This window comes from Nelumbo lutea, chromosome 5 (genome assembly GCF_056320005.1).
Source record: "Nelumbo lutea isolate HS-2025 chromosome 5, American lotus-T2T, whole genome shotgun sequence".
In the NCBI taxonomy this organism is placed as follows: Eukaryota; Viridiplantae; Streptophyta; class Magnoliopsida; order Proteales; family Nelumbonaceae; genus Nelumbo; species Nelumbo lutea.
In genome coordinates, this window is record NC_142688.1 from 9,815,444 (window position 1) to 9,830,991 (window position 15,548).

The 15,548-nt window shown below is 41.1% G+C and overlaps 1 protein-coding gene across 1 annotated transcript; it reads left to right on the top strand.

Moving 5' to 3' along the window:
* The first annotated feature begins 8,008 nt into the window (after window positions 1-8,008).
* Window positions 8,009-11,510, top strand: LOC148850245 (putative LRR receptor-like serine/threonine-protein kinase At4g37250). The gene is made up of 2 exons (XM_088947752.1): window positions 8,009-10,071; window positions 10,642-11,510. The coding sequence occupies exons 1-2, from the start codon at window positions 8,403-8,405 to the stop codon at window positions 11,325-11,327; spliced, it is 2,355 nt and encodes a 784-aa protein (XP_088803878.1). The 5' UTR covers window positions 8,009-8,402; the 3' UTR covers window positions 11,328-11,510.
* Window positions 11,511-15,548: the final 4,038 nt, after the last annotated feature.

Consider the following 15,548-nt stretch of genomic DNA (forward strand, 5'->3'; position numbering starts at 1 on the left):
TGGTGAAATTGAATGGTGAGATTCATTATGTTGCACAGAGCTAGGGGGGGGGGGTCCACTGAGTAATCCATCTCTAGTTATTTATTATCATGAGAACATTTGGTGCTGTACTGCGTACTACTTACAGTTACTGGGTAAGGTGCATCCATGACCAAGTTGACCGAACAAGAACATCGATCAATGCTGCCGAGTTAATAAAGAAAAAGGAGAAAGCGTAGAAATGAAAAAGGTGAACTTAATTTAGTGAGTTCCATTGGATGCCGTGGGAGAAGTGTCACGTAGTTTAAATAATAAATTTAGAAATGCAGCATCCATGAACGAATTCCCAGGTTTGCAAACGTAGAGGAGGTGTGAAACAGCTTTGCTCCTTACTGAGCTCGTCCGTTAATAACAAAATTAATTACAGAGACACCTTCTTCTCTCCGGTTTCTCTCTCACCACGACAAAATACAGGACGATCGTGGAGACAAAAACACCGCAAGAGCGGACGAAATGCTCCTACAGAAGGGGGAGAATTAATCCATCTCCACGATATCGTTGCAATGTCATTACAGTATTTATTAGAAAATCAGATGGAGTATTTGAATGTCGTCCACGGAGACGGAGGAGGAGTACGTTGTCGTTGTGAGAGTCACGGGGCCAACTCCTTTAATCGAGTTAACATTAGTACTGTTGTTTCTTTCCTATCTTTTTTCTCCTGCCAACTCCCAAGGAATATCCACCATCCTTTTTTTTGATGCATTGTTTATTAACCACAAACGCGGCGATGCACGTGTATTACAGCTGAGTTACTGATCCAAAACACAACAGTATGGACTTTTGAGTGAGTATTAATATTCTAAAACCCTAATTAATATTGAAAAATCCACCGAGTCCAACAGTTCATTCATTGACCTAAAGTAGTATTCCCCAAGTTTTTTTTTCTTTTTGAAAAAAAAAAATCCAGTAGCACAGTTCCATTCCATTAACCTCGAGTAGCCCCGTTTTGGAAGTAGGAATCTTCTTGGACCCGATTCATATTTCATGGAGATCTGTTGTCTTTCTAACGTTTCGAGCTCGCTGACTGATGGTTTCCAATTTCAGATTTAATTATTTTTAGCAACAAAAAGAAGGGGTTTCTTTGACTTTGCGCAACAATGCAGGTACTTTTAAACGGTTCTGAATTCTGAATTATGATGATCCGTCATGTGCAACTCTGGGAATTCTGCAGTCCGACCGACCCTGGTCACCTGGTAGCTTAAATGTACCAAGCGAGCCGGCCGGAATAATCTGATGGTTTTGATTTTGTTCTAGGATACGAATGTTGGTCGGAACTTGACTTCTGCAAGCGCGTAAGGCGTAGTTATGTGCTTGTTGGATGCCATCATGAGTTCTTCACTCTTCACAGACTACTAGCATATCAGACGTAAATAGAATGATGGAAGGTTGGGCAAGATATTATCAATCTGCGGTCCAAATAAGCTGGACAGGATTTGGTTCGGCCGGGGTTCGTTGCTCTTTCTTTGGGCTTCTGCTGGGGGACTGGGGAGTGGTCCAGTGGATGGTACCGACTAGGCGACTGCATACGAATACGATCTTGTGTTTTGTCCGTTGTCGGTACCCTCGTGGCCTCGTCCTCTCCAATTGGGCAGTTTCGTGGTTGGGGATCCGAACCACCTCCGTCCGGTTCAGCTAGGTTGCTGGTTCGTTGCAGACCCTCACAGCAATGAAAACTACGGAATATGGGATACGACTCTACGAGAGTCTCGAGTCACGACTGACGAAAATGGCCTAGAGAATTCATATCCGCGCCCCATAGGATATCCCAACCGTATATTGAAAACATCTTCCACTCACAACTTGGGGAGATATTCCCAATACACGCTGAAATGTTCATAAGTTCTACGGGTAGGCGAGTAACTAGATACTAACCTACTACTATCATTCATCATCATGGTATAACAATTCCAAGCACACGGCTTGATCAACGATGTACTGAATACAGCGTACTGTATACCGTAGATCTTTGTGAATCTAAACGATGTACAAGGCGTCTAAATAAAAAATAAAAATAAAAGGCAACATTTGTATTCAAGAGTCAAGACTGAGAAGACCAATTCGTGTGCTTGGAGTTGGAATACACTTTATTAAGGAGGAAGTGCTGGATTTAACGGTGGATATTACAACCACGTGGTCGGATATTTTGGTCGGAAGATGTGAAAAGTGGCCTCATCGTTTGAGAACTCACGCAGCACACCGCACATCGACCTCACACGTGGGAATGGCAATTTTCCCATTGGGGATCAAGGATGGTTTATCCTCAAAGAGGATGGAAAATAGGGTTAATTTTAGAATCAGGGGAGGGGACCAGAAATATAATCTTCATTCGATCCCGCTCGATTGGACTTTGGAGTTCAAATCAGCCCCTACAAGATTGTCCCTCACAAAATCGCACAGCACATCCCCGCCGTGTATAAATAACATCTCTCGATGATGACATCATCATTTCTGAGATTATCATTAAGAGATGCTTCAATACACGGCGACGATATGCTGTGGGACGTTATAGGGGACAATCTTGTTGGGAGCTGATCTGGTCTCGCCCGATTGCTATTGTTATTTACAGGCACATGAGGCACATCGATGTTGCCCTGCACGGTGGGATGTGCCTGAGAGGTCAGTGAGCAGATCCGATTTCTTCAAAAGGAACAGTTGTTTTCCCGTACGGTTCCAGCTGGTTATGTTCTTCGTACTTACATGCGAAGTACGAAGTTAACAGATTAGATCGCAGTTAGCCCTGTTTGCTTCTTTTCGTTTTTTCTATCAGACTACCATTCTACTGTCGTTTTGATTAGCCGCTGATGTCAGTCTCTTCTGATACTAATACCATCGTAATTATAAATAACATAAAACCAAAATCCCAACCATTGGTTGAGGTGACTACTTATGTTTGTTTTCCAAAACGCTGCATCACAATATCACAAACGAAAGCTTCCAGGAATCGCAAGTTGGCAACACAATGGGGGGTCCCTCTTGTGGTCGTGTTAAGTAATAAGTCGACTAGGGGCGACTGTCACCACCATTAGATTCCAATCTTAGGTCAGGAAAGCTATGATTACAAGAGAGAATTTTCAATGGGAAAAACTAAGAAAAGAACAAAAGGAAAAAAAGTAGAGTTACGCGAATAGGAAACTTCTGCTTATTTTAGAGATAATTTAATCGAGAGAATGGAATGAATGTTTGGAAAGCAACTATTTAAGTGTATAAATAAATAAATACAATAATAAAGAGAAAATAACAAGGTCAAATTCAAATTATAGGAAACTTCTGCTTATTTTAGAGATAATTTAATCGAGAGAATGGAATGAATGTTTGGAAAACAACTATTTAAGTGTATAAATAAATAAATACAATAATAAAGAGAAAATAACAAGGTCAAATTCAAATTATGTGCTATTGATTTCATCCATTTACACGGCGGATGAGCTTTTCGGTCTCTAATCCCGATGTATTGCATCCAAAGGTCATTGGCCCACCTGAAAAGGAGAAAGGAAGCAATATTACCAAATACCCCTTTTTTTTAACTTATGTGTTAATTGTAGGGATGGATTCGAGCGCCGAATAGTATGAGGTTCGATCTCGGCTCAAGACTGTTCTATAAGGTTTGAGTTTGAGCTCGGTTTGAGTTAAAAATCATAAGTTCGAGCTCGATTTAAAAAAAAAATATTTTATAAAATAAAAAATTATATATAAAATTATTTTTATTTGATATATTAAAAATTTAAGAATTATAATAATTAATAGTTATAATATTTTTATTATATGTATTCTTTTATAAAAGCTCGACTTGTTGTCACCCCTAATTGTGGTTTATGTTTACCTAAGGGTAAATTACAACCACCCCCCCCCCCAACTATGGAGTCTGTGACAAAGACTCCTATATTTTGTTTTGCGACAAAGACCCCTGTACTACGACCATGAGACAAATACCCCCTTCTGTTAGCTTTCAATCCAAAAAGGCCGTTGCAATATGTTTTAATCCCCATATTACCCTCAGACAAGAAAAGCACTATTCATCTTCCCTAACCTCATGATACACTAATAGCAACAACGGTAATCTCCCCTACCTTATATTCCTTCACATTTCTCTCTCTCTCTCTCTCTCTCTCTCTCTCTCTCTCTCTCTCTCTCTCTCTCTCTCTCTCTCTCTCTCTCTCTCTCTCTCTCCCGATCTCTCTTCTTCCCCTTCCCCTTGACAGCGTCGAGATTGAACCCATTTTCATGAGTTTGGTGTGGTTGCTCTGAACGAGTGAGAGGGTGAGAGGTGATACAAAGCTAGTGTCGAGTCATGATGAGCCCGCTCGCTCTCAGACGGAGTAGGTATAGAAGCGGCGACAACGCCGTAGAAACCCCTATTGTTGTTTTGTTGTCATCGTCAAGCACCAGGTTGAAGAGGGCACCGGCTGCATGTTCCCATGCCTTAGCGAATCCACCTTTTAGTACATCGATCAATGGTGGTACACCCCCTGCATGACCTTACGATTTTCACCTTGTTGATCTTCTCCAATGATAGATTCACCAATGTTGCCACCGTGTTTATTTGAATAGTAGAATACCATGATACCAAGAGAGGTCGCAGGGTTGACAGCAATTGAGGCATACAGAGGGTAGCCTAATTTCTTCTTGGGTTCTTGTTACCTTCCTCAGAGAGATCACGGTTTCCTCTGCTTGAATACTTGAGATCTCTTGAGCTTAAAAATGAATTCATCCTCTTCAGACGAATGGGGGTTTAGATTTTCGTCATTTATGGTAATCTCAAATGAGGACGAATTGGAGTTTAACCTCTTGAGCTTAAAAACGAATTCGCTTCATCTCCAAATGCACGGTTCAACCAACGAATCCCCACGAATCAACTCAAAGGGTCTCCGATTTCCTCGATGAAAAGCGACAATGGTGGGATTTCCAATTTCTTCCCATCCATTACATCCAAAAGGGTCTTCTTTATCTAAAACCCACGTTCTAACCAGGAAAAGAAGAGGAAAACAAAGTGATCAATCTACTTAAAACTTCTCTCTCTCACACTCGATTTCTTTGTTCCATTGGCTGGCTGCTTGGAAACTACATTGCACGACGATGACACCATGTCTGTCTTCATCAACTACAACGGTGCGAGAGCAGAATTCATTCACACAAGTGCCGACTTCACCGTAGTCGACATTCTCGACCAACCATCTACACCTCAAGTCGTTTACTCTTTCTTCCCCCTCCTTCTTCTAGTTGAGAATAGTCGATTTGAAGGCAATGTTGGGAATTATCGTAGCTCCGCTTGAATGTTTGACCGGAAGCAACAATTACTAGATCTGCCATTAAAGACCCATAAATTGGACACACGAATTTCTTTGGGGGTTGCTTTGCTTCGGGCTTCAAGGCACCTAAAGGAGACTGGTGGATGGAGAAACACTTTGTGCCTCCCACTCCCCATCTATGCGACTAATCTTCCTATCTATTGTTTCTCCTTGGAGTTTTTTTTTATGGAAGATCAAGTGACTCTTTTCGAAGTTGTTCCAAAAAACTGAGTAAAAATCCCAACTTTTTTCATTGTTTCGATGACAAACTGAACAAACAAAATAAACAAGTTGGGATTCGATGAAGTCAAATGAGTTATAGTGCCAAAAATGCAAAAAATAAAGTCTAGAAGATGGGTGTTACCTCTCTAGTAATCTTGCATAGATGGGGCTGACGTTATCATAGATTAAAGTTTTCGCGGGAGTTAGGGAAGAAGAGAGAAATGTGAAGAAATCTGAGGTAGAGGAGATTATCATTGCTACAGTTAGTGTATTGTGAGGTCGGGGAAGATGAATAGTATTTTTCTCGTCTGGGGGTAATATGGGGATTAAAAAATATTGTAACGACCTTTTTGGACGGAAGGCAAAAGGAAGGGGGTCTTTGTCTCACAGTCATAGTACAAGAGGGGTCTTTATCGCAAAACAAAGTATATTGGGGTCTTTGTCATACACCCCATATTACGGAGGTCTTTGTAATTTACCCTTTACCCAATGTTTAGCTACACAAAAGCAAATTAAGGCGGCACAATTATGAGAGACGAGATGGACATGGCCAGATATTCCAAGTGTGTACAAGATCTAGTTCTTGGAGCTCGAACTTAAAGTTGGGTGGGTTTAAGATTTGGTCATGGAAAAAGAGTAATATGTGTAGGGATGCAAATTGATCGAATTGGGTTGGAATCAGGATATATTCTAATTTGATTTAATGGTTGATATTTGATAATAAATTTAATTAAAAAAAATCTGAATCTCAGAAATAGTGATTTGAATTCAAATTTGTTAAAGATGTGGATATCCAAATCTGATTCAATTTGATTTAAATTATGAAAAATTAATAACTTATTAAAAGGAAAAAGTATAAAATTTATATAAAAACAAAAAATATAAATATTTTTCACTATTTTCAACATATATATTAATATATACATGCCTTTTTATAAAAAATTAACCAAAAAATACAATATAAATATATTTATAAATAAAACCCGACAGAGGCTATCTGAATCTAACCGAAAAGATATAATCGAATTTAGTCAAATCAGATTATTATTCAATCCATTTGCATCCCTACCCATGACTCCTCCCATCTCATTGCAAAACTCGCACCAAATTTCAATTCAACTAACTAATTGTGCTATCAACGTAATTCCGCATCAACATTCAAGGATGGTACCAGATATTACCCGGCGACATGACCCCTATACCCATATCAGTTTTAAGCACAAAACCGGACCGATGCCATTGTTTTCTTTTCCTCTCTAGCAGAAAATCGAACCAAATCAATCAGTTAAGCAGTTGATTGGTTTGGTTGTTCGATTTTTTTTATAATGTATAATATAAATATTATAAATATAATATTATATATACATATATATTGTCCGGTTTGATTAATTATAATTTTTTAATAATTTAATTAAATCAAATTGAAAAAACAATAAACCAAAACCAAATTATATTAACTAAAATTTTCAGTTAAAGTTATTAGTTTTGATTCACTTTTTTTTCCAGGTTTTTCTCTGTGTGAGAGCTGAAAATTTGTATGCTAGAAGGTTTAGTGAGCAAATAATCGCACGTATCTTATGTCATTGGGGTTAGTGCCCTTATATAACTAAGCTGTTATAGGCCTTATCAAGTCTGTCCAATCTGGACGAGATAAGGATAAGGCTTGAAGACGTGTGGTATAATCCTAAAAAGCTCAAAAATAGTTGGCTAGTTTCTAAAAATTGGCTATGTATCGCCTCAAAAAATTGGGCCATCATGAAATGCTCGGACCTCAGTCTTTTCCGAGATGCCCGAAGCACCTGAGCTGACCTAACTCATTGACGTAGCAGAGAATACCAAATCATCATCCAATCAACAGATCACTTCTAGGTATCGGGATGTAGATGTTGATAGGTTATGCCAAATTCCGGAAGTGGACTAAGGGTGATTGTGGTCCATGCCGGATGAAAGTTGTCCAGCTGCATGTTCAGGATCAAGCAAGTTGGCTCCTTACACGGAGTAGTGGCGTTGTGGAATTAAGTTCATTCTTTACGTGATAAGCAAGGAAGCGGCAGCAGTTAATCTAAAAATTAAAGATGAATAAAAATGGCCCATAACGAATTCTGGAAGCGTGGAACATGTCGGCCGTCTGTACACTGTAGTTATAATGATCACACAGACACAGATTCACAGAGTTCCCCTTTTTCCTTTACTTCTTCCTCCCCTACGGTACACACTTAGGTTTCCATTCTTTTCTCCTACAGTCTGACTTGACATCATGTTGTGTTGGGTTTCTTCCGAACTTTATTTCTGCTAGGTTTTAACCATTTCATAACCACTGTTGATGTTAAAATTGAGGGGGGGGGGGGGGAGATAAAAATTTATTATTCGGATTCGGATTCGGAGCGCTCAACTTCCTACACCGCGCATTTCTCTTGCAAGGATGAGAATTCTTCCCTTATTATAAAAATAGAACCGCCGATCATGATATCGCTACCAGAGACAGAGGAGAGGTTGAAAGTGTAACAACGACGGTGGGCATTAATCATTTCTGTAGTCAAAATCTTTTTATTTTTTTTTAAATAATATGAGTGGAGCAGATCAGAAAGTCTAGTCTGGTGAGCTGTTTGTGTATGCGAGCATTTCGTTCAGTTTTCTTCCCCTCCTTTTTGCTTTTGTAATACTCTCTCATCACATGGTCTTCCAGATCATTAGTCTCAGCTCTTAACCTATTGTTTGTTTCTTGTAAATCCCTTATTGATTCAGTCACCAAACATTAAAACCAGAGTAGTAGGTACCATTCTCCTCTTCTCTTTCCCTCTTTTTCTTCCCCGGGCTTGAAGTAGAGATGGTGTTTCGGTTTCAGTTCGGGAAAGCATGAGTTCCAGAAGCATTAGGCTCCATTTGCGGTGGAGCCTTACTGCACTTGTTCTCCTTCTTCTGGCTGTTCGATCCCTTGGGCTAAACGCAGATGGAGTTCTCTTGCTTTCTTTCAAGTACTCTGTTCTCAGCGACCCTTTATCTGCTTTACAGAGCTGGAATTACGAAGACCAAGCGCCGTGCTCATGGAACGGGGTTACGTGTACCAGATTCGCAATGCCTGGCACCGGCGATATGTTACGCGTTACCAGCTTGGCTCTCCCAAATTGTCAGATACTGGGTACGATTCCACCCGAGCTGGGTATGCTTGAACACCTCCAATATCTCGATCTTTCGAATAATTTACTCAATGGATCCCTCCCCGCCTCGCTGTTCAATGCCTCTGAGCTCCGGACACTGTCTCTTTCCAACAACGTAATATCAGGCGCATTGCCGGAGACAATCGGAGGGTTGAAGAACCTTGAGTTTCTTAACCTTTCTGCTAATGCCTTGGCGGGAAAGATTCCTCAGAACCTCACTGCTCTTCGAAATCTTACTGTCGTTTCCCTGAGCAACAATTACTTCTCTGGCGGTGTTCCAAGTGTGTTCGAAGCCGTTCAAGTTCTAGATCTGTCTTCCAATCTGATTAACGGGTCGTTTCCATCAGATTTCGGTGGAGTTAGCCTCCGTTACTTGAACCTCTCGTACAATAGGCTCGTCGGAAGGATTCCACCAGAATTTGGGAAGCAAATCCCGGGGAATGTCACTCTTGACCTCTCGTTCAATAATCTCACAGGAGAAATCCCGGAAAACGTAGCTTTTCTCAATCAGAAAACGGAATCGTTTGCTGGCAACCCGGATCTATGCGGGAAGCCACTGAAGAACCTGTGTGCCGTGACTTCCGTTCTTTCTGCTCCGTCCAATGTCTCTGAAATTACTTCTCCTCCTGCATTTGCAGCTATTCCGAACACTATAGACTCGACACCTGTAACTGGTTCATCTGGAACGTTGAATGGGACTCAACAGGAAAGGGAGAGGGGTCTCAGACCTGGAACAATTGCAGGCATCATCTTTGGGGATTTGGCTGGTATCGGAGTTCTGGCTATGATATTCTTTTATGTTTACCAAATAAGGAAGAGAAGGAAGAAGGTGGTCAGTAGTACAGGAAGCGCAGAGAAGAAAGACGAAATGGACGGGAAAGATATCTGGCCTTTGTCATCAACGGAACCGAAAGGGCCGGCGTGCTGGTGCCTGGGAAAGAAAAATGACGACGGCGAAGAGACGTCCGAGACGACGAGCACTGATAGTGACGAAGACGAAAAGGAAAAGGTGGGTGATGAACAGCAAAAAAGGCAACAAGAACAGAAGGGAGGGTCTCTTGTAACTGTAGACGGAGAAACGGAGTTGGAGCTGGAGACTCTGCTGAAAGCATCGGCTTATATATTGGGAGCGACTAGTTCGAGCATAGTATACAAGGCCGTGCTGGAGGACGGGACGACGCTGGCGGTACGAAGGATCGGTGAGAGTGGTATAGAGAGATACAGAGATTTCGAGAATCAGGTCAAGCTTATAGCTAAATTGCGCCATCCCAATCTGGTGCGCATACGAGGGTTCTACTGGGGTTCCGAGGAGAAACTCGTCATCTACGATTACGTTCCTTGTGGCAGCCTCGCCAACTTCAGTTACAGTAAGTTCTTTTTCTCTCTCCTCTCCTCGTTGTCTGATTGTTTCTCTCAGTCTGTTTGGTGCATAGTAGCAAAAACTAGTAAAGTTGTACTAAAATGCACGGTAATGCTGGTTCACTGTGTAAAGGCGCGAGAAGTTATTCTCAATGGCCGGAAAGTCAACTGTCCGTGGTAGGCCGTTGGCTAGGCTTTGCAAGGCCCTCTGCGCTGCGGCTAACGATAGAGAAAACCCTCTATCCAATATTATCCATTACATATTAAAACGAAACGCTACGCTTTCCCTTTCCGTTTTTAGGAAAAGTTTGAAAATGAAATGCCATGCCGCCCATTACAGATAATCTGGGCTGATTGGTAATCTGTTCTGTTTTCATTGGAAACGCATTGCTCTTTCTCCTGGTCCTGGTCTGGACCGCCATACCGGTACCGGCCGTATCGTAAGTTTCATTTCTAGATCAGCTGAGCCGTTGCTACCGTACCGGCGCAAGTTAAATAAATAATTAGTAATAAAATAAGGAATGTATCCCGGCCAATCCCATAATTGATAATTCTACTACCTTCATCCATGCATGCAGAGAAAACAGGGTCATCGCCATGCCAACTACCCTGGGAAGTGCGACTCAAGATAGCAAGAGGAGTGGCACGGGGGCTAGCGTATCTGCACGACAAGAAACACGTGCACGGAAATCTCAAACCAAGCAACATCCTGCTAGGTCACGACATGGAGCCGAGAGTAGGAGATTTCGGACTAGAGAGGTTGGTTTGGGGCGGGGAAAGCAGCTACAAAGCCAGCGGTTCGTTCCGGCATTTCGGAAGCAAGAGGTCCACCCTTTCTCGGGAGAGTTTGCAAGATCTGCCAGCAGGAGTGAGCCCCAGCCCCAGCCCTAGCCCCAGTCCTTGCGCCAGTTCTTTGGGGTGCCCATCTCCCTATCAGGCACCCGAGGCGCTCAAGAACCTCAAGCCCAACCCCAAGTGGGACGTCTATTCGTACGGAGTGCTGCTGCTGGAGCTCCTGACGGGGAAGATTTTCTCGGATAAGGATATGTGCCAGTGGAACATCGTGGAAGAGAAGAGCAGGGTGTTGAGAATGGCTGACGTGGCTATTCGAGCTGAACTGGAAGGCAAGGAGGACGCCTTGATGGCATGCTTTAAGTTAGGATTGAGTTGCACATCCATTGTCCCACAAAAAAGACCCTCCATGAAAGAAGTGGTTCAATCCCTTGAGAAGATACCATCCACCGCCCATTACTATGATCGATGATGATGATCCACGGAGGCCCACGAAAGATACAAGGCATGGCGACCAATCCATGTAAAAGTTAAAATTAGAGAGTGGGTGGAGGGGCCGAAATGGAGTGTGTGTGTTGTATCTTGTATGTATGTATGATTGACTAATTGATTGTTAATTAAATGCAAGTGAGATACCTTAGATGGTGATTGATGATGGTTGGGTTTTTGTTCGATTATCCGAGCCATACTTAATACACACTAGACTACTAGAGAAAGAGATTGGGGAGTGTTTGTGCGGCTATGATTTGGTCCCACTAACTTCGGATTTGGATTTAGGTATAAGCCCTGCCCTGCCCTGCCCTAGATATGCCGTCATTGCTTAAAGAGTTAAATCTAATTTGTTTTTAATTTTTTTTTCTTCGGGTGCATGGTTTTCTATGAGTAAGCTAATGTATTGTGATATGTTGACATGTTCTTTTGGTGAAGCTTGTCCAATAAATTCTCCCAATTTATGGTAATAACAGGTACAATAAATAAGGAACTATTAAAGTACTCTGAATGGAAATAAAAAAATAATAACAAACAATTAAAGAGAACAGATACAAAATTAAAGGTGGTGTTTGGTCCATCTTCCTTGCCATTGCCATAGTACAAATATATACGGATGTACGTACCCTCTTGGCTCTTGTTAAATTCTTTCCCCAACCAGTACTATATAAGCAAGAAACAGAGCTTCACGACAAGGGAGAGAACAGTTAAAACCCAAACGGACGGAGAGGCTACCTGCTCAGTTCCAAGTTCCAGCTCAAAATCAACGTTATACGTAAATACCCCCCCCCCCCCCCAAAAAAAAAAAAAAAAAAACCTTTATACATAAAATCTTCATCGTTAATGCAGTATCTAGGCTCTAGCTTCATCTTGCATTATATATAAAATCAAATGAGTGACAATAAAGAAAACAAAGTGTTTTGAGTGTTTGGGTCTAATTAATGAAAGCAAAATTCTTATTGTGTCGTTACCAGAAAAGTTAAAAAGGCATCTCTTGGCATGGGTCTCAGTTGAAAGAAGAAAGCCATAAAGCAGGCAAATGCAAATCCAAGGCATATCAGGATCCAAAGTTGTCTTAATAAGAGCTAGTGCAGCTTAAAGAAAAAAGTGGACGGTAAATGCTCTGCAACGAAATCATACCATCACAAGTATTTACGTTTGCGGAGTTCAAGAACCTCTTGGCAATTTGCATAGAGTGGCATCTCCAAAGGCAGTCTGGTATTACTAGAGCTCAGTGTTGAGTGAACAAAAAAGCTTTTAGGTACCAAATCCGACTCTGAGTTGACATGAGATTTGGATGTGGGTATACGATTTATTAGTCGCGTACCATCTATATATCTATTTTTGAAGTGAGGACCGAGGAAGACTCCCTTATTAGCCCAACCCAGAAAAGGTACAACGTTTGCACCGATAAAAACGCACTCATGTTTTTAACTTTGGGGTTTTTATCATTACAATCAGTTGTTTCGTTGCCTTTTTGCTCACTTTGTTAAAGCGGAATGTGCCTAGACTAGTCCCCAAATCAACCCCAAACGTAAAAAAGTACCATCATTTGTTGTTCTTTCCCTTAAAAGAAAAACAAATTTGGCATTGATCACCAAAATTCAGTTAAATTAACCAAGGGCCTGTTCTTTGCAATCGAGTCAGAGATCTCCTCCTGATCAGCATTCATCTATACCGGTTTCATCTATAATTCGGGTAGACCCGTTCATAGTCGAAATAATTCCAGACTCCAGACCCGTTAAAGGCTATAATTAAAATTTTTTCCTCCAGAGTCCAGACAAACAGTGTAATCGATCTTAATACCCGATTGGTAGCAATTATTTGGCAGGTTGGGCCTGGGAGACATAAGTCAAACATGAACCCAACACAGCATCAGTTTGATATGATAGCGTCTGGGAATCCATGGGACCTGGTCCTTTACGTGACGGACAGACATCAGGAGGCTACATCGGAACGGAACGAAGAACGATCATGACGTAATTCTGCAACACCCAACAGGATTGACAGCTAAACCACCGTCTCCCTGTTCTTATCCTTCTAGTATTCTCAATAATCGGGTTAGTCGGTCATCAGAGTTGGTGGGCATGGAGTGATAGAGTTGTTCACCGTCCATGCAAGGAAGGCCCACTAACCCTACCAGACCAGAATAGAGAGCCTGCAATTCCCCCTTCACATTGTCTCTGCTCTGCGACTGCGAGTGAATACTCTCGAACTTTATACATAGCAAATGGGCTCAAAATGACATGTCATGAACCAGCACAAAAAACAAGGGCCCATGAACGCTCATCTTCGTCTCTTTGCATTAAAGACCAGAATTGAATTCCCCATAAAACCAGATATACTAGCCCGCTAGAAGAAATTTATCTAATGCTGCCGTTTCTACACGAATGTTACACTCGAGAATTTCAGATTCTTTTTGCCTAACTTCAGTGCTTTTAAAGTCTTGTCAAGTGGTGGAACCATTTTTCCCTCCAGCTCCAGCTCCAGGACAATAGTTCAGCCAACTGGTGAATTTGTGATGTCATAATTATGAAAACTTTCAAATATAAAAAACGGGTACCCATCTTACGGATCAGCGGACGGTGGACCAACCATATGGATCTGCAGGACATTGATCAAGACTTCTACGGTTTCTGTAATATTACAGGGTAGAGGCTGACATGAATCAGGATTTGGGTCCAGTTCATTAATTAATCCAACTAAACGGGTTAATGAGTGGTTGGAAATTGAAAGCAGTACCAACTTTTTTTATATAAATTTAAGGGGGTGATTAGTTACTCCCTTAAGTTTTGTAAACTCAACAGCGGAGCCAAATTCAATGCATTAATTGAGTTGGATTTTTCATTTTCCAACCTAGCCAAGCATAACAGACCTCAATTCTTGGTTCAGCATTTGTTTAAGAGACTTGGGTACAAATTAACAGATACAGCCCAATACCTAATAAATTAAGTTTACAATTGTTTTAAATTCTACCCACAATTCAACAACTGAAATCCAACTTGTTGGTAGATGATATTATACATGAAAAATATGAAGACATGCTGGATTTGGGTTAGGTTGGGTTGCCTGAAGCCTCAATCCAACCCAATCTAACGTCTTCTGGCTTAACATGGCCCAAGTTGCAGACCCAGCAACGTGATGTTTATTTGGGGTTGCATACCTGCATTTGAGCGGGAGAGAATCTGCTAGTAACAGGTGGTACAAACCTGTCTTATGTACCTACTCCATTTAAGCATAACAAGGCAAATCCCTCCAATTATGCAATGTTTATGTTCTGCCATAAATGTGTTTGCTAAGGAGTAGGACCTGTGGGTTGTGCTGTTTGGCGTTTAAATCGTTAATACCTTTTTTTTATTAAATTTTTTTAATGTCAAAATAAGACAAATTAGAAAAGTGGTTTGCTTTTTTTTTTTTTTTTCCTATTTTCCACTGTACCATGTCATAGTTATGTTTTTGATAATTGTCACCGTTGTGTATGGCATTTACGCACCAACAATCGCAAGAGACATGGTTTTTGCCTGTTAATGCTTAAATACTGACGTGGAAAGTTACTTGAATGCAACGGCTAATAAATGGATTTTTGTCTGTTGCTCCTTCATAGAAAGTTCTGTGAAATAGGTACATAAACTTTTTTATCGATGGGGCAGATAAGGGTTGTCCCGGAGTGGCAGCTGCCGGAGGCATATTTCGAGACAACGATGGTTGTTGGCAGGACGGTTTCAGCCCTCATATTGGGATTGCTTAATTGGATTAATTGTTGGGCCATCTATCAAAGAGCCCAACAATGTTCAGCAATAATGGGTGTACTGAATTGTTGGGAATCCAGATCTATTCATCATAACACAAGCCATGTTTCGGACTAACGTTAAGAATCTCTCTTCTACTTTATATCACTAATGCTTTTGTGCTTATAATGTAGCCAATAATGTATTGTAATTAATAGATCTGGATCCTTCAATTGCTAATGGTGGTGGAATCTGATTCCTTATCCTATATAGAGGTTTTAAGTCTTGGAAAATGGAAATGTCCTAACAGTGGATCAATTATTTCAAGCAACACTGGACGTGGGGTCTACTGATATCTTAGCTAATAGAGACTAGAGAGGGAGTGGGATTTGACCAATCTCAAGATGTCAGATAATCCCTTAATGGAGTATATAATCCGCTATGTTTTAATAATAAAAGGAAAGAAATAAAGAAAA

Excerpts from the sequence above, each read along its gene's own strand:
- LOC148850245 (XM_088947752.1), top strand. The coding sequence starts at position 8,403 with ATGAGTTCCAGAAGCATTAGGCTCCATTTGCGGTGGAGCCTTACTGCA. Across the intron at positions 10,072-10,641 it reads CCTCGCCAACTTCAGTTACA|AGAAAACAGGGTCATCGCCA; the intron begins GTAAGTTCTTTT and ends CCATGCATGCAG.